We start from the raw sequence: 19,489 nt of genomic DNA on the forward strand, positions 1-19,489 counted from the left end.
GTTTCCAGCTCGAGGGGCCGGTGCTCATCTCCGTTTCAAAGCCGAAGAGCCAGCGCTTGTCCGAGGACGTCTCCGTGGTCATGTGGCCGGCATGACTAGACACCAAAGGCGTATGGAACACTGTTACCTTCCCACCATAGTGGTCCCTATTTTTCTACTTGCATTTTTACGTGCTTTTGAACTGCTAGGTTGGCAGAAGCTGGGACGAGTAACAGGCGCTCACTCTGTTACGTGGCACAATTACAATTCTTGGTACTATTGATGTATACTATTGATGTATACAGAAGATGTAAACATCTTCATCATATTTTACTAATATACAAATAATATCAATTCATTAATCAATATCCTGTTTTTCCTCCTCTTGTTAAGGATCCCATCAATATTTAAAATATCTTTGTCAGTCATGATTTTCTCAATGTTAATTACATTTATATAGCTAAAAATTTTATTCATACCAATCCTCTCCATATTTCCCATATCAAAAGAAGAGAAAAAAATGCTATTTTAGTTCTAAATCATATCTTTCATTATAAAAGTCTAAATATATCCTAAGGGTCATCCGTTCTTTTAACCATATTCAAACAAGTACTTAAACATATGATTTCCCCCCCCCCTAATAGATCATATCTTCTATTTTTTAAAATCTAACTCTCGCTTTCTTTCTTTGCCAAGTAGCTTTCTATGCCAAGGCAATTAAATTGCCCAGGAATTTTCTTTCTGTTTTTATCAAAGTTGCTTGGCATGAGAAAGACAATTTAGTATTTTTTAGGGGGAATTCCACCAATTTATGTTCCTTAAACAACTCCCAACTTCCTTCTTCCTCAATTTTTCCCCTCATCTTTTGTCTCCCAAATTGTAACATTTCCCCTGACAGCTCTATGTTCCATTCCCCAAAATCTTCTTCCTTGTCAGCAGGTTCATCTTGCAAGTTTAAAGGGTATTTTGCAATTTCATTGTTATGGGTAGATCTTGCAGTATTTTATTTGTGTATGGTAGTTTATATTTCCATTCTTTCATCTCTTTCGTCTCTAGGTCCATTTCCTCTGCTTCATCTTCTGATCTCTGGTTTATTTGTTCATACTTTGTAGTCATTGTCTGGGAACTTTCTAGGTGTAGATTTAATTTGGAGATTTGCTCATTTATATTATCTAAATGATTTTTAGTCTCATTGTGGTTTCTTTTTATGTCCTCTTTGTATGCAACAATTGTTCGGTGAATTAGTTATAGCACAGAATATGTTTCCTTCTGAAAGGTATTTGTTTTTTCTTGAGGCATCATTCCTGGAGATCCTCTAATATCACCAGTCTCAGTAAGAGTAAAACAAAGTTTCCTCTAGCTTTCTGGTCTTTATATGGAGACTTTATAATCCAATGGATTTTAGAATACAGGTCCAGTCCCAAAAGTAATATTTTATAGTGATCCTTTGTCTTAGGCATCCAAAAATAGTCCGTCAGGCAAGGTTATAATCCACAATGTTCAAAGTGTTCAGCCTCCCTGAAAATGGCTCAAAAGTCACCCAGCCAGACATAATCAAAGGTCAAGTTTTTCTTTCTTTTTTAAAACGGTTTTATTGATTTTCTAATTTTACATTTAAGTATTTGAAAAGCTGCATGGCGGCTGGGTTAATCAATAATACAATGCCATACAAATATCTTTAGTACAAGTCTCAAGCTGTTACATTAAATTTTTCCTCTATTTTCCCCTTCGTATTTACTGTCTCCTGTTTAAACAAATACAATTCTTATTAAATCAATTAAATAAAAATGACATTCTTTATTTATCAATAATTTTTGGCTTATACATATCCTTATTATTTTAACATTCAGTCTTTGTAGACAATGTCCTAATTAGTTTTCCCCAGTTTTAAATTTCCCATTAATATTTAATTTAACATTTAATATTTCTAGTTTCCAAGTTTTAAGTAACCAAAGTTCCCTTTATCACAATACATCACAAAGTCTAATATTCAGAATACACATCTATTTGAATATATACTATTTCTCACCATCTTACATCAACTAATTAATAATACGATATAACATTCTTATTTTCTATTAATTTCCAAACGTCTTAAATTTAGTAACCAAATATTCTCGTTTCAGCATCAAAAACTTCCTCTTTTTCTCTTAATATCTATTTATCTCATATTAAAGCTAGTACAGTTTTTTATTATATCAGCTAAGTAAAAACATGTTTATTATATTTATCAATATATTTTGGTTTATATATATCTTAATTAGCTTTATATTCAACCTCTATAAACAAATCAAATTCAAATTTAATTTTTAATATTTAAACTTCCAAATTTTAAAATAAAGTTTTCTTTATCTCAGTTCATAACAAAATCTAGTATTCAAAGTACATATCTTGTCAAATCGATATTTTCTATTTTAATCCTTACTAATAAAGCCCCGATTTTCCTCAGCCTTATTGTAGGTTTCTTTCTTTGCCAACTCACCCTCCATATCCATGTTTTTAAATCATCGTATAGATCTCCCTGTGTAATTATATATATTGATTGAAATAAGAAAGTAAGCTTACTCTATTTTTCTCACCCAGCATAGTTGTCCTGAAATGTTTATCTTCCCTTCGGTCTGTTCTTCTTGGTCCTCAGGTTTCTTCTGGTTTATACAGAAATTCTTTTCAATTTTCAAAATTATCAATCCCTTTTCTGAGTTTTCCATTAACTGTGTTTGTTGATCAGTTGAATCTTCTATCATAGTATCTGATTGCTCCATTTCTTCTATTATATTCTGTGTAATTAATTCTTTGGATGTAATCAGAGTTTGGCTTTGTATATCTAGGCTGACATCTTGTTCTTTTCTGTAGCCTCTTATTTCATAAGTGGCTTTAAGAATAGTTTCATGAATTGCTTTCAACATAAATAAAATCTGTTCCTGATCTTCGTCCATGTTCTCTTAGTGGTATAAATTAAAAGCTTTACAGTCAGAGAATGAAAATAATTTTATCACTGAGTATAGAACACAGCTGGGCTTCTCACAGCTGATTGCCAAGGTCACAAAAGTCTTAGCTAGAGTCCGGGCTTCAAGCCAAATCTCTTTCAGACAATAACAGGTTGTAGTATCAGGTTTAGCCACAAGATGTTGCCCATACCATTTTGGATTTTTTAAAAACCAAGATTTTTATAGTCTTTTTTTCCAATTATACTTCTTTTTTGTAAGTAAAAACCCAAATCTTCAATAAAAATAGGAAATCTTTTAGTCCTCAAGTTTTGGAAAGATAGAAATCCAGTTAAAATCAGGCTATTGTTTCAACATTTTAAATTCCCCTGGATAGTTAGTCACCACTGTTATTAGAGGGTGGAATAGAATTTCCCTTCCCTCTCTCCACGGGGGAAAATACTTTAGGCAGCTTATACAGGTAGAAAAAGCAGGATTAAAGAGAGGTTCAGATCTCACCCAGTCTCATCCATGCTGCTTTGAAGGTGCCTGGTGGTAAGTTTGACTTTGGCTGTCTGCAGCCTGGTGACAAGCCATATTTCTATGGCTGGTCTTTCATCCGCCAGTTTGGAGGGTTGTGCCGGATTGAGCAGAAGGGCTGCTGCCTTCCCATGATCAAGTGGGGATCCCCCTCCTTGCTGGTCACCCCTGCAGGGTGACTTTCGACCCTTTCCAGGGTCCCCCAGTGATGTGAAATCAGATGTTGGAGATGGAGCTCGCCTTCCAAACGTCTGCGGCGGCCATGGCGGCAAGTTTTTCTTTCTCTTCCACTAGCTCTCAAGATTAAAAGTCCAAGCTCAGTGGTGTTTATAGTCCAACAAGGTCAGGGTGATAAGTACGCCAAAATATTTTCCTTTATTGCCAGCTGTTCTCCCTTAGGCTAGGAATCACCAAGCAGGCGGGAAGCTAGTTATAGTGCTATACTCAGATCCACCACTAGATGTCATTCAAAATCAATTTTCCACTCTTAAAACAAAGGATTGCTTTCTTATGTTTCACCTCAATGTTTTTTTAAGAGAAAATCTTGTCAATTATCTCAGTTCTCAAATTTCAAAACTGTAGCTTTAGGTTACTTCCACTTCAATATTGTATATTTCTGTTCCCCATAGAAATTAAAACGCCGCTTCTGTTCACATTCAGAGGTTTTTAGGTTTTTAGGAGCCTTTCCCAGGAAATTCAGTTGTAAAATAGTAAAGAAAGAATCAATATTCTCAAACCAGTTGCAAACATGCTGTTTATGATGTGTTAATTGGTGCTTTTCTTCTTCGGTTGTCAGCAGCTAATGGCTGGCCATAGGAATGTAGCCAGTCTTTCCCCTGCTGGTTTGGAGGGCTTTTCTCAGATCGAATGGAAAGACCACCGTCTCTGTGTGATTGATGAGACACCCCTCCTTCTTCACTGACTTTAGGCCCTTTTTAGGGTCCCCAGCAGGGCAAAAATGGGTGCGGGGGGTAGAGCCCTGCCTTTCTGCATCAGTCTAGCCGCGATGCAAAATCAGACTCAGCATTGGATTCTGTTTGTCTCTTGTTGGTCAATTAGGTAATTTGATGTAAATTTTCATCTTTGCCTGCATCTCAAGTAGCAAAACCCCAGTCTACTTTCTAGCCTTGGACAAGCAGTTTGACTTCCTTTGCTTTGTTTTTTTTTGTTTTTTTTTTTTTTGCCTTTCACTGCTCATCCAAGAAGCTTCTTCAGTTCAGCACTGAAGAAGCTTCTTGGATGAGAAGCAAAACCTCTTCAAGGTAAAAACAAAGAAAGTCCAGCTGGCTTTTGAAAAGCACCTTTCGGGACAACCATGACCTGGATGACTGAGAATCTCCATAGACATTTTGCCAAAAGGATCTTGTTCCAGTTCTCTTCCGAACTATTATGATACCTGCTCCAGAATTTTTATGTGCCATTATTGGCTGACTATTAATGTGGATGAGCAGTTTCAAGTCTTAGAATGATTTCCAACTCGAATTCAGGTCGACAACACACCAACCCACCCAAAAGTGGGTTTTTCCTAGCAAAGATGTGTTAACAGTTACAATCAGCTTAGGCTAATTCTTGTCCATGTGCCTATTCCCCCACATTTACAACAGTATAACATAGGCAGGCCTATCTCCCAGCCAGCACCCTGTTGGAGTTTCAGATACCTATTTTTTAAATTTATTTAAAAAGGCAGTGGGAGGGAGGGGGGGAGAAAAGATACAAAGAGATGTCAAAATGCAGCTATTGCATGAATGTTTGCAGAATGGTAGATGATAAAATTAGAAGAAAACACAAAATACTCCATTGGGAGTGAGAGAACATTGTTATCTTTATATATCAAGCTAGATTAGAACTAATGTAATGTTCTGTGACAAACGACAACTTAATGCTTTAACCCTTTTTAAAATTATTACAAAAATCAGATTAAAGACTAGCTAAGGCAATTATGCAACAGAAGTAAACAGCCCTGATTAAAGAGCTTAGAAACCATATTTTAGGGGAACCCCAACCTTGCACATAGAAGCAAGCCAAATCATAATCCATAAATGCAGGCTGAATTGAATTTGCTGTAACCTCAGCCTTGTTTTATATTTAGTTATTTTTGACACTGACACATAACTTCAAATTATGGCTTTGTGTGTTTGTGCATCCAGCCCATGTGTATGTGCTTGTTTAAACTATGACTGATTCGCTAATTAATATTTGTCATCAGATATTTCTTCTTCTTCCTGTTCCATTCCAAAAACTCACAAGCTACACTGACACAGTCCAGTGATGCATATACTAATCAAAGAGCATGGATTTCTCCAACAGGTTGTTGTTAGTTGCAAAGTCATGTCCGACCCATCACGACCCCATGGACAATGTTCCTCCAGGCCTTCCTGTCCTCTACCATCTTCTGGATTCCATTTAGGCTCATGCCTACTGCTTCAGTGACTCCATCCAGCCACCTCATTCTCCAACATGCTAAATCATAATTAATGCAAGCTGAGCCTGCTTCACAAATACATTTGTTAGGTCTTTAATCAACCTTGTGGAGCCTAAACCTAATAAGAGTTATTAGGGGGCTCTGCCTCTTTCTCCTCTGTGATAGTGTCATTCCAAGTAGTGACAAAACATCAACAACCAAATGTAAATGTTGTATGTGTTCATCTCCTTGGAAAAAAAAAACTCCAGAAAGACAAACATTTGCCAGATTTGGTCCCCTGAGCATCTCTTACTCTCATTTAGCTCCCTCATTATCTTACCACGCCTGTTTTTCAAATTCATGTGGGGTGTCCAAATTCAACTGCAGTTGTATCTTTCCCCTGAAATCCCCAGATTTCAGAACCTCAGAGAGATAGCTTAACAAAAATCTTTTCTGAATGCAAAGCTAAAATGCTTAGAGCTATTCAGACCTCAGGTCCTGTTGTCAAGCCAGGGTCACGTTGCTTGTGTTTAAAAAGGTGGTTGAACCAGTAGTGAACTCTAGCTATAGGTGGAAAGTCCTACAGTATGTTTGCTTGAGAGAGGAGGGACACATTTTGATTACTAGAAACCTGTTTTTTTTCTTTAACTTGAGCAACCACTATGTTTCTGGGCTAGATGACAAAAAATGGGATTAGTTTCCCCATTAAAAGAACCAGTGAAGCATAAGTCAATAGAATAGTTTTGATTGAAGAAGTAAGTTGTATCACATAACAATTTTGACCAGCTTCTCCTTGTCTCAAATGTTAATAAAGGATGGATCAGAAGCAGTGGTTTAGAGGTCTCCTTTCCCGGCACCAGGTTGCATTTTCTCTTTGATGTTGGATGGATGTGAGGTCCTACAGGACAAGGGGACCCGGTTGTAGATGTCAGATTGAGAGAGGGAAAGAAGAAGTGACTTTGTTTTCCATAAAAATACTAGCAATCTGGGACTCCTAAAGCTGTAGACACCACTTTCTGAATAAAATTGCCAAGGGTCATCAGTGTTAAACTCTTAATGAAATAGAAGGTGCTATATCTGCTTTATTGAAGGGTTGAATTTTGTTGTTGTTGTTAAATAAAATTAAAGGCTTGTATCTTCTGAATGGGACAAGAGCTGGCTAAGACGAGCTATTTCTTGAAGCAATAGCCCGTTTCTATAAATGAATTAATCTAAAATTAGAAACACAGATGCTTATCTCGGTTCCCTCCAGTGAAAGCAAGCATTTCATCCTTGTCTAACTCAAGGGAGCCAGTGTCCTCTAGTGGCTTAATATTTGAATGGCAAATACTAGAAATGAAATTTAGCCTTTCTGAATTCTTTCCCTTATCAACAGAACAGATTATGATTTGGGCTGCTTCCCACAGTGCAAATCCATAATGTGATTTATTTAGTTTTGGCTTAGTGTAAGCTGTGGATCCTGCTGCAGCTTACAAATCATCATTTAGGCTAGCCATGGTCATTTATTTAAGAAACTATGATTAAATGAAGCGAGACATACATGAAGTGAGAGTTGGCTGGTCACTAAACACAAGTGGGATGCTGCTTGGTGTGGAGCAATTCTCTTATGGATACTCCTTAAAAAGGGATAAAGACATGCAATTGTGAGAGTGAAGATTTTAGTGAGAAATTTGATGCAAATGAAAATGATGTGATTGGATGCTTTGCTGATTTTGATCGTGATGAGGTGGAACTCTCTTACTTAAAGAATGGGCAGGACCTTGGAATTGCTTTTAAGATCCCTAAAGAACTTCTTTCCAAACGGTCCATTTTCCCACATGTCCTCTGCCATAACTGTGCAATGGAATTCAACTTTGGTCAGAAGGATGAGCCTTATTTTCCCATACCATGCCTCCAAAATGTTACTTTGGAAGATAAAGTTTGAGGCCCCAAAGGACCAGAACATAAGAAAGACTGTGAAGTGGTCACGATGATTGGTTTGCCTGGGGCTGGGAAAACTAAATGGCTCACCCAAACATTCAGCAGACAATCCTGGAAAATACAACATCCTTGGAACAAATACCATTATGGACAAAATGATGGTTGCATGTTTTAAGTGGCAAATGGCTGACATTGGAAAACATAACACACTGCTTCAAAGAGGACGTCAGTGTCTTGGCAAATTTATTGAGATTGCTGCTTGTAAGAAACAATTTTGTTCTGGATCAGACAAATGTGTCTGCAGCTTTTCAGAGGAGAAAAGTATGATGTATTGTGATATACTGTATGAACTTAACTTTTGAGTGCAATCGTAAGTAGATATATACCTGTTTTAGGTACTGTCTCGCATATTTTACATAGGGTAATTTTAAAGTGGCATAGTTAAACCATGAATTGTTCATTATATTTCTGCCTAGACTTAGTTTACATATCATATAGCCTTACATTTTTTGATATTTTTTTTATTATTCTGACTTTTGGTATCTACTGGAGCAGTCCTGACTATTTGACTGGCTTCATATGTCTATCCCTTCTTATTATAATATTTCCTATTCTTTTGCACTCTACTATGCTGGTCTTTGGCCACAATAATCTTTAAATTCAGATTTAAAGTAAATGTGCTACATTGTGTGGCTTGCACAGCTAGGAGGCATTCTTCAGGATTTGGTTTGCTGTGAGATATAGATATATATATATATTTTAAAAAATACCCATTGTTCTCCTGCCATTAGTGCTGATGAAAATTTTGTTCTTCCCATAAGACAATGTCATTAATTTTGGAGAACAAGCTTCCATAGATGCTGGGGGCTAACACAGACTGCATAACATATGGGCCAAGCAAGTGGGAGCTTTTACTATGCTAGCACTCATGCAAATTGTTCCCAGCCAAGAATCTTCAGAAGTTGTCAAACTATAATTTCAGCCATCCCTAGCCATTGTGGCCAATAATCAGAAATGACGACAATTGTATTTCATAGCTGGGAGAGGCTGTGGCCATTTCCTACCTCTTCCCTATTTAAGAATTAATTAAATGAAAAGTTATTTTCACAAGAGCAGAAGTAGATTCTAAGACAAGGTTTTTCAATCTTGGCAACTTTTAAGATGTATAGACTTCAACTGTCAGAATTCCTCAGCCAGCATGAACTCCACTCATGTTCAAGTTATCACACTTGAAAAGCACTGCTCTAAGATAACAATCCCTTTATTTTTCTGTGTATTTTGGACAGCAACTCATGACATGGATCACAAGCATGGCATCCTTTTTTCCTGTCTGCAAAATATTGCAAAATATTCCCCATGACACTATTCTTTCTAACTGTGTCCCAACCACTCCCTGTTTATTTTCTTCCTCTGTTGCTCATAACTGCATTCTGCAGTTGGTCATTTTGACTGTCGTTGGTCATTTTGGCAAATCCATCATGACTTATAAACAAACCCTGGCTTGTCTTAACCCAAAACCCTTTTCTTTGCAGATACAGGTTAGTGCCAGATTACCACTTCCCGGCACAGTTTGATGATGTCCTCCGAGCAGCCAAGCATTTTCTGCTGCCAGATGTCCTAGCTCAATATTCTGTTGATCCCACCAGAATCGCAATTTCTGGTGATAGCGCAGGAGGCAACCTGGCTGCTGCTGTGTGCCAAGAGGTAAGAAATGTGCTGGGTGACCTATACACAGATCCATCCTCAGCTGTGCAGAAGTTGCCAGGATTGGATTAAGTGAAAACGCATTCACTTTGTATAGGAAAGTTTTAATGGTCAATTATTGACTGTCCCCCATGGAATGGAATGGAAAATGGAGAAGGGGATAATTTCTGAAAAGCCAGGATAGAGGATGGTTGGATGGATGGATGGATGGATGGATGGATGGATGGATGGATGGATAGATAGATAGATAGATAGATAGATAGATAGATAGATAGATAGATAGATGATAGATAGATAGATACATAGATACATAGATACATAGATAGATACATAGACACTGTACATAGATATTAGAGAGCCAGTTTTAGGTAGTCATTTAGTTACCAGATTAGAAGCTGGGAGATTTTGAGTTCTAGTCCCACTTTAGGCATGAACCTTGGTCCAGTCCCTCTCTCTCAGCTTTAGGAAGAAGAAAGCAAGGGCAAGTCATTTCTGAAATCTTGCCAAAAAAGAATGTATGTGTATGTGTGGGTGGGTGGGTGTGGATGTGTTTCTGTATTGTGTGGGGGTGTGTTTTGAAAAGTATCTTAGCTTGTATAAAAAAGGCCCCTATGCTGACTTGAGACCAGCAAAAGTTATGAATGTCACAGCTACAAGAGAAATCAGCCTTTGGAATAATGCATGTTTAACTGAATAAGGGGACGCGGTGGCTCAGTGGGTTAGGATGCTGAGCTTGTCGATCAGAAGGTCGGCAGTTTGGCGGGTCGAATCCCAAGTGCCGCGTAACAGAGTGAGCACCTGTTACTCGTCCCAGCTCCTGCCAACCTAGCAGTTCGAAAGCGCGTAAAAATGCAAGTAGAAAAATAGGGACCACTATGGTGGGAAGGTAACAGTGTTCCGTGCGCCTTTGGCGTCTAGTCATGCCGGCCACATGACCACGGAGACATCCTCGGACAAGCGCTGGCTCTTCGGCTTTGAAATGGAGATGAGCACCGGCCCCTAGAGTCGGAAACGACTAGCACACATGTGCGGGGAAAACTTTACCTTTACTTAACCGAATAAAACCATTGTGTCATTCTTCCTTACTGTTTTAATTAAGAGGCTAAAAGGGGAGTTTCATCTCCCCTTCACAGAAGTCTAGCTTCTCAGTCTATTTTATTGGTAAATCCTTTAATATTTTAGTGTAGATGTCCTAAAATGTGCTCTGTAAGACCTTTCTTCCAAGGAAGCAATAAAAGTGCAAGGGTTCTCTCATTGCTTGAGTTCACACATTCCATTAAAATGATGATTTGTTTCCGGAAAAATAAATAAATAAATAACTACCACCTATAGAAGTAATGGATTTGTTTTACAACTGCCACAAGAAAAGTCATAAAATCAGGTATGGTCTCATGGGTGCCTTGACTTATGGCCATCATGACTTATGTCAGAGTTCCCATTATGCATATCCCTTTTGCTACTATGAACTTTCTTTCTAGAACAAAGAAATATAGGTTCTCCTGCTTGAGCAGGGGGCTGGACTAGAAGACCTCCAAGGTCCCATCCAACTCTATTCTACTAATTAAGGAGAAATAAACTTTCTCTGGGTTCCTTCCTTCTCTTGTCATGGTTCCGACAGATGCAATTCTTCAAAGAACCTCGAGGCATTGTTTACCTTAAGGAGTCTTTAATCAAAAGAGCATAGCTTCCGCACCTACACAATCAAGCCGAAATCTGGATTCCCCTCCCCTAAGCACAAAGTGTCAAAGCACAGTTCCTCCCTCTAATTAACCATCATAAATCACATTCTCCAATTAGTTTGAATTGTAAGCTTTCCTTCCTGTTTAGCACCCTGCCAAATTCTTATCTTCTCTTATTTCAAAACAGCCTTGAGAGACATTCTTCCTCCTCCCCCCAGCATCAACTAATTCTAACTCTGAAAGTAACACACACAGGTTTTAAAGAAGCAAAGCTGCCTCAGCACGTGTTGTCAAAGCAAGAACATCCGATGTTAGCAGCATTGACATCTCTATGGTTAATATACCCTATCCAAAACATTAACCTTTCAGAAGTATTGGACTATACATTTCCTCTTTTCCAGGCCATGACAGTTTGCCACCCTAATGTAAGCTGTGCAACACACTGAGATTACAAAAAGCTTCCAGTTAACAGTTTCACACCCCAATCCAGTCATACAGCTTAACCCCTTAGTGTTCTGTTCCAGCCTACAACCGGCCCTGTTGGAATGTCAGGGACAACCCCTTTTTATAAACAATATGCTGGAAGTAATCCAACCAAATTTATTTGCAAAAGCTAAACGAAAAAGTTCAAACAAAAGTTAAACAAATACAGACCAAGACTTTATCAGAAGCTCTTCAAACGGTTGCCTTCAGCAACCAGCACCTTCCACACATTCCCCTTTTAAATAGCAGTCCCAAGGTGTGGCTTCTCATTGCCTTCTCCCGAGCTGCCTCATTGCTTTCCTTTGCTCAGTTCTGCTGGATTGCCTCCTGCTCCTAGCGTCTTTGAACAGAGCCAGCTGTGGATCGTCTTCTTCCAATCTTTCAGGCTCACACAGCTGGGTCTGAGGAGGAACAAGATGGGAGGGGCCTGGCTGAGAGTTCTGCGGTGCATCAGAACCTTCCTCTGACACCAAAGGCTCTCCAAACCCCTCCTCCTCCTCCTCTTCAGAATTGTCCAATTCAGCTGCCGGAACCACAGGCTGACACTGAATCACAACACTTAGTCTACACTTACCACTAATCTGTAATGTGATCTCTTTGTTTTCGGTTAGTGTATTGTGTAAAACCCACCTAACAAAGTGAGACTTATTCAGTTAAAGAAAATATATGCTTCCAGACAAAGGCTGTTTGCTACAATACAGGAGGTGTGTGGGAAAAGCCTACAGCACTGAGTTTAGGCTAGAGGTGGTGTTTTAACCATGCATTGCAGGATTCTTTCAGATTCAATAGTAAGTGGAGAAATTATTTTGGTTTTGATTTATAGTGTTCAAAATGGAACTTTACTAAATGGGTGACAAAATTTATTTTACTTCCAAGTGCCTCTAATTGATATGACCAATCTAAGTGGCAATGATTTGAACCCCAATGGACTTCTTCGTATGCTGTTGCTGCTCCGTGCATAATGTTGGGCCTGTTCCCAGGCACCGTGTAGCTAATCAGGCATAATAATTATCCTTATAGATTGAAGAGATAGGCTGTCCTAGCAGATTATTTGTGAGACTAATTGGGATAATATAAGACTACTCAACTGCAATCCTCTCCATTCTTTCCTTGACCTAACTTTAGGTTTGTTTACTTAATTGTGAAATGTTGTAAGCACATGAAATTATGTCATTATACATAATTATATATTAAATTATATGTCATTCAAGTAAAGTAATACCCTTCTTTGAGCTTAAAGTTGGCCAATTTGTGATCTGTCTAATCAGAGTCACTCTTGGAATAGAATGCAGAATTACAGAACAACACGATTAGAAGGGATCTTGGAGGTCTTCTAGTCCAATCCCCTGCTCAGGCAGGAAGCCCTATACCATTCCAGGCAAAAGGCTTTCTAATATCTTCTTTAAAAACTCCCGTGACAGAGCACCCACAACTTCTGAAGAAGCCATTCCACTGATTAATTGTCCTCACAAACAGGGAATTTCTCCAGAGACCTAAGAATATGAAACAAACTTCTCCTGGTTACTCTGTGTTGTACACATGGGTTGAATCCATTCATATATATATATATAATCTTATTTCCTGTTTCAGCCTAACCCAAAGCCATCCACAGCAGGCAGTGGTCACAGTAGTGACAGCTCATATTTGTGTAATTTTTTTTTTGGATTGCTAACAATTCTTTGTTAGCAATCCAAAAACTGTTTTTACACACACACACACACACACACACACACACACACACACACACACACACACACATATATATATATATATATATATATATATATATATATATATATATACACACACACATATACATATATACATACTGTATATACATATATACACACACAGATATATATATATATATATATACATACTGTATATACATATATATACACACACACATATATATATACATACTGTATATGTACTATATATACATATATACACACACACACACATATATATATACATACTGTATACACACACACACACACACACACATATATAAAATGTGGTGGCAGATTGGGTTTCTGGATTTTCCAACAAACCTTGATGAAAATAAACTATGGGTCAGTGTGGTTGGGGTTTATAGGCATGGGTTGTTTGACTGCCTCACTCCCCGTTTTCTCTCTCCTTTCTACAGATAAGTCAAGAGGAGAACATGACCAATAGATTTAAACTTCAGGCCCTAATCTATCCTGTCCTTCAGCCTTTTGATTTTAATACTCCTTCATACCAACAGAACAAACTCAGCCCGATCCTCTCACGCTTGGTGATGGTGGAGTTCTGGGTAGAGTATTTCAATGGAAGTTATGATTTGGTCCAGCCCATGTTGATGAACAATCATACATCTCTGGATGTGAGCGAGGCTAATTCCTTCAGAGACCGACTAGACTGGACTTTTCTCCTGCCTTCAAGATTCAGGAAGAATTACAAGCCCGTAATTCACACCGTAGGGAAATCTGAAATCATCCATAATATTCCTGCCCTATTAGATGTCCATGCGGTTCCGCTTCTGGCTGAAAAAGAGCTTTTACGCCTGCAGCCCAAAACTTATATTATGACTTGTGAGATCGATATTCTGAGAGATGATGGTCTCATGTATGCCAAGCGGTTAGAGAAAGCAGGTGTGGACGTCACTATTGACCACTTTGAAGACTGTTTTCATGGCTGCATGCTCTTCACCGTTTGGCCAGTTAATTTTTCTGCAGGATTTCACACCAGAGACAGCTATTTCAAGTGGCTGAATGAAAACTTGTGAACAGGGATAGATCAGTCTCTAGAAAAGCAATTCATGCTGCTGATTTGAAGACATCACTAGAGAATTTCCAGTACAGGATAGCATGCTGCCCCTTACATCTTCTGTGAGCCATGATTTATGGAGAAAAGTCTTGTGTAATCTCCAGAATCCAATTCTAAATGTACCGTATTTTCCGGCGTATAAGACAACTGGGCGTATAAGACGACCCCCTACTTTTCCTGTTAAATTACCGTATTTTTCGGACCATAAGACACACCTGACCATAAGACGCACCCAGTTTTTAGAGCAGGAAAACAAGAAAAAAATATTCTGAACCAAATAGTACCGGTATACTAAAACAGGGCTTTTCAACCTTTTCATCCATTGTACCACTTTTAGGACAAGGCAATGTCCGAGTACCACCAGTCGCCCAACAAGGTGTCAAAAACTTGACACCCCCCCAAAAAAGGAAAAAAATTATAAAGTATAGGTAGTCCTTGGCTTACAATGATTCACTTAGTGACCATTCAAAGTTACGATGGCACTGAAAAAGTGACTTATGACCATTTTTCATGCTTATGACCATTGCAGCATCCCCAGGGTCATGTGATTTACATTCGGATGCTTAGCAATCGATTCATATTGTTCCAGGGTCATGTGATCGCCTTTTGCAACCTTCTGACAAGCAAAGTTAGTTGGGAAACCAGATTCACTTAATAATCATGTTATTAATTTAATTTGTCTCTCTCCTTCTCTTTCTCTCCCTCTCTCCCCCTCCCTCTTTCTTTCTCCTCTCTCTCCTTCTTTCCCCCTTTCCCTCTTTCTCTCCCTCTTTTTCTCTTTCCCTCTATTTCTCCCTTTCTCTCCCCCTCTATTTCCCTCCCTCTTTCTTTCTCCTTGTCTCTCCCTCTCTCTCTCCCTCTTTTTCTCTTTCCCTCTATTTCTCCCTCTTTCTCTCTCTCCCTCTATTTCCCTCCCTTTCTTTCTCCTCTCCCTTTCTCTCCCTCTCTATTTTTCTCTTTCCCTTATTTCTCCCCTTCTCTCCCTGTATTTCCCTCCCTCTTTCTTTCTCCTTGTCTCTCCCTCTTTATCTCTCTCTCCCTTTCTTTCTCTCCCTCTTTCCCTCTCCCTCTATTTCCCTCCCTTTCTTTCTCCTCTCTCCCCCTATTTTTCTCTTTCCCTCTATTTCTCCCTCTTTCTCTCTCCCTCTCTTTCTCTCTCCCTCTCTCTCTCCCTCTATTTCTCTCCCTTTCTTTCTCCTTTTCTGTCTCTTTCTCTCCCTCCCTATTTCTTTCTCCTTCTCTCTCCCTCTTTCTCTCTCTATTTCTCTCTCCCTCCCTCTTCCATTGTCCTTTCCTTCCTTCCTTCCTTCCTTCCTTCCTTCCTTCCTTCCTTCCCTCCCTCTTTGTCCTTCCCTCTCCACGTTAGAGCAGTATCTGCAGAGGCGGCCCTGCGGCCCGGCTTTCTCTTGCAGAAAGCAAGCTGAAACGGAGCGAGGGAGATTGCCAGAAATGAGAATCGGCCGATCTCACACTCCTGCAATCTCCTTCACTCGGTTTCAGTTTCCCTTGCTACAAGAGAAAGCAGGCTGAAACAAGGGAGATTGCAGCAGCGCGAGATCAGCCGATTTGCATTCCTGGCAATCTCCCTCACTTCGTTTCATCCTGCTTTCTCTTGTAGCAAGAGAAGCTGAAACTGAGCAAGGGAGAGTTCAGGAGCGCGAAATCAGCCGATTCGCATTCCTGGCAATCTCCCTCACTCCGTTTCAGCCTGCTTTCTCTTGTAGCAAGAGAAGCTGAAACTGAGCAAGGGAGATTGCAGGAGCGCGAGATCGGCGTTTCTCAGCACGTGCTGATTCGTGTTCCTGGCAATCTCCCTTGCTTTCCACTTGTGGAGGTTGGGGCTGGCCATGCGGATCAGCTTTGGACCATAAGACGCACCCTTGTTTTCCCCCCTACTTTGGGGGGGGAAGTGCATCTTATGGTCCAAAAAATAGGGTTATAGGGTTTGGGCTATACTCGCTGTATAAGACTACCGTATTTTCCGGCGTATAAGATGACTGAGCGTATAAGACGACCCCCGACTTTTGAGAAGATTTTCATGGGTTAAAAAGTTGTCTTATACGCCGGAAAATATGGTATTTGCAAAGAAATAAATCTGGTCTTAGTGGAGGCAGTAGAAAAAGGTGGCTAAATAATCAATATCCCTGCAGACTACAAGACAAAAAATGTTCTCTGTGAATATAGTTTTATATAAGTTTCTTCAAGTAGAACATTGACAAACCAGTGAAAAAACCAGTCATTCCTAATCTTGATTTCCTACACTGAATTTATACATACAAGAAGAGTTTCTTCTCCCTAGGGGTGTTCATGAGGAATGAAGCAAAGGAATGCCACATACACGACATCATTGCATATTTGTATCGATAGCAGAATGCCAGTGGATCCATCAGAATGCCAAATGGCTTTCAATTTGGCATAATTATATATTGCTGCAAATGTTACTGCTTCCGCCCCACCCCCACCCCCCCAAAGTAGAGAGGACACAGATAGGTTTTGAGTACAGAAGGATCCAAATTAATTCCATCTCTTTGTTGTTGTTAGTTGCGAAGATGTGTCCGTCCCATCAATACCCCATGGACAACGTTCCTCCAGGCCTTCCTGTCCTCTACCATCTTCTGGAGTCCATTTAAGCTCACGCCTACTGCTTCAGTGACTCCATCTAGCCACCTCATTCTCTGTCGTCCCCTTCTTCTCTTGCCCTCAACCTTTTCCAGCATTAGGCTCTTCTCCAGTGAGTCCTTCCTTCTCATTAGGTGGCCAAAGTATTTGAGTTTCAACTTCAGGATCTGGCCTTCTAAAGAGCAGTCAGGGTTGATCTCCTCTAGGACTGACCGGTTTGAACGCCTTGCAGTCCAAGGGACTCACAGGAGTCTTTTCCAGCACCATAGTTCAAAGGCCTCATCAATTCTTTGGCGCTCAGCCTTTCCATCTCTAGAAGTATGCAAAATAATCCATTCTTGGTAATAAAAGCTCACTGGAAATGTTCTGTTATTGCCTCATCCATCCTAACGGAAGTGATCCATTTTAAAAAAGATTATTTTAGGCCTGGATCTTTGTAACCCAAGGACATTTTGCATATCTTTTAATTCCCAGTATCTCTGGGGAAACAAAATGGCCTGTAGCTATAGAAACATACTATTCATGCTCTCATTTAGGTGGCTTCTAAAGGAGACTAGACATATTCCTAGAGAACAGCAATGTCTGTGGTAATTAATAGCTTAGTCACGCAGGGATGTCAAACTGCCAGCCCACCGGCCGGATGCGTCATGGCGAAATCGCACCCACCCCATTGCTGGAAATGGAAAAAAAGTTGTCATGACACATCACATGACGTTGCAAGTTTGACACCCCTGGGCCTTAGTGGGTGCAATGGAGTCTCTACCAGATTCATAGGAACAATTGGAGCTCCTAATGGGCCACTATGAGTTGAATACTACTAAATGGGTGTGGTGCCCCACCCTCCCACCCATAAACAACAGTTTTACAGGTGTGCTTAGAAAGCATACCCATTGTACAGATCCGGATTCCAAGCCCAGCACAGCAAGAGCCACTGGGTAACTAAGTCCAAGAGGCACACACAAAGTCCAGGAAAGCAATCCACAATTCAAACATAACAGCACAAGCACACAAAGCACAGAACTGGGCACGTTGCTCCAGCAACACTCAAGTCCTCAGAGCGAGATTAAGTAGGCAATGCCCAGTGCAGCCTTTCATGAGAGGCGAGGTTGCCTCCTTATGAGTAGTCTAGCTGACTGGTGCTGGACATGTGTCATCTCTCCTCTAGGTGTCCTTGGAGCAGGAGGAAGTATGGACTCCACCACCTCCTAATTGCTAATGGGCAGCAGCTGCTCCTGGTCCTTGCCTGGAGCCTCCTGGCCAACTTACTCGGCCTTAGCTTGTCACTCCATTGATCGACTCAGCTAAGGCTGCTCCATCTGGCTAGCACTCTCTGAGCCCCAATCCTGACGAATACTCAGCTACACACTTTCCTCTGGAGACTCAAACTCACCCTCCTCCTTTGAACTCACATCTGGGGGGGAGGGGTTTGCAGATCAATGACAATGGGTTTAGGCTTGATCCAGCAGGGCTAATGTCATGTTTTCACGTCAGCATTGGCAACCCTAAACTAAATGGACCAAGGTCCAAGCAAATTTATGGGTCATTCTAATCTAAACCGTAATGTAGTTTATTTAGGTTTGGCTGAGTGTTTTTTGTGAACCCAGCCAATGATAGCTAAATGATGACCTAGCATGATAGGTGAGCCCATTCATTGTGTTCCACACCTGTAGCAATGGATACCATGGTATTTGCAAAACAGCACAGGTCACTCGAAGTCTTCTCACCTCTCTCCAAGCGTGGTCTCACACAAAGTAATTGAGATCAAATGAGATTCGGAAGCCTCATGAGAGTTGGGAAATTTTTAAACTTTGATTTGGGGGTGGGGCCAAAAGACTCAGTGCTGATAATCGTCTTGATTCTTGTCCGTACTACATTATCAACCCTTGTACTAGCATACTCTGCTGTACCTGATTTCTAAATAATGTCAATTGTTGCAACACTTGCTTTGCATGCATGCAAATATATATATATATATATATATATATATATATATATATATATATATATATATATATATATATATATATATATATATATATATATATATATATATATATATATATATGAGACACTGGATTCCAAACCTTTTTGGAAATGATACACATATTTAGAATTCAGAGTAGGTCTAAGTGTGTGTGCAAAATAATGGCAGAAGCAGCTGCCAAATTTGGTTTGATGCTTCTGTAACCAGTCCTTCAGAAGCTGTCTCATGGGCAAGTTCGCACATTTTCCAGTAAGTGCCAATCATGTATAAAAGTAGATGGATTCTCAATCTTTGGCAGAAACACCACTCAAGACCAGATTAGCTACTCAGATGGATTTCTAACCACTAGCAGCAATTTGAAGTAAGTCACTAACGGGTTGGTGCCAGGTCAGTAGGTCTGAGGCAGGAATGCAGTCTAGGCCACGAGCACTAGAGTTCAGAGTCATGG

General features: G+C 39.8%; 1 protein-coding gene across 1 annotated transcript in view; it reads left to right on the forward strand.

The window, feature by feature from the left end:
* Positions 1-17,878, forward strand: part of NCEH1 (neutral cholesterol ester hydrolase 1) — a 29,321-nt gene extending 11,443 nt beyond the window's left edge. Inside the window, exons 4-5 of the mRNA XM_083363519.1 lie at positions 9,297-9,468; positions 13,780-17,878. Of these exons, the coding sequence (XP_083219645.1) occupies positions 9,297-9,468; positions 13,780-14,397 (790 nt within the window). The 3' untranslated portion in view covers positions 14,398-17,878. The remainder of the gene's footprint in view (positions 1-9,296; positions 9,469-13,779) is intronic.
* Positions 17,879-19,489: the final 1,611 nt, after the last annotated feature.

Source organism: Vipera ursinii (assembly GCF_947247035.1).
Source record: "Vipera ursinii genome assembly, chromosome: 5".
Classification (NCBI taxonomy): domain Eukaryota; kingdom Metazoa; phylum Chordata; class Lepidosauria; order Squamata; family Viperidae; genus Vipera; species Vipera ursinii.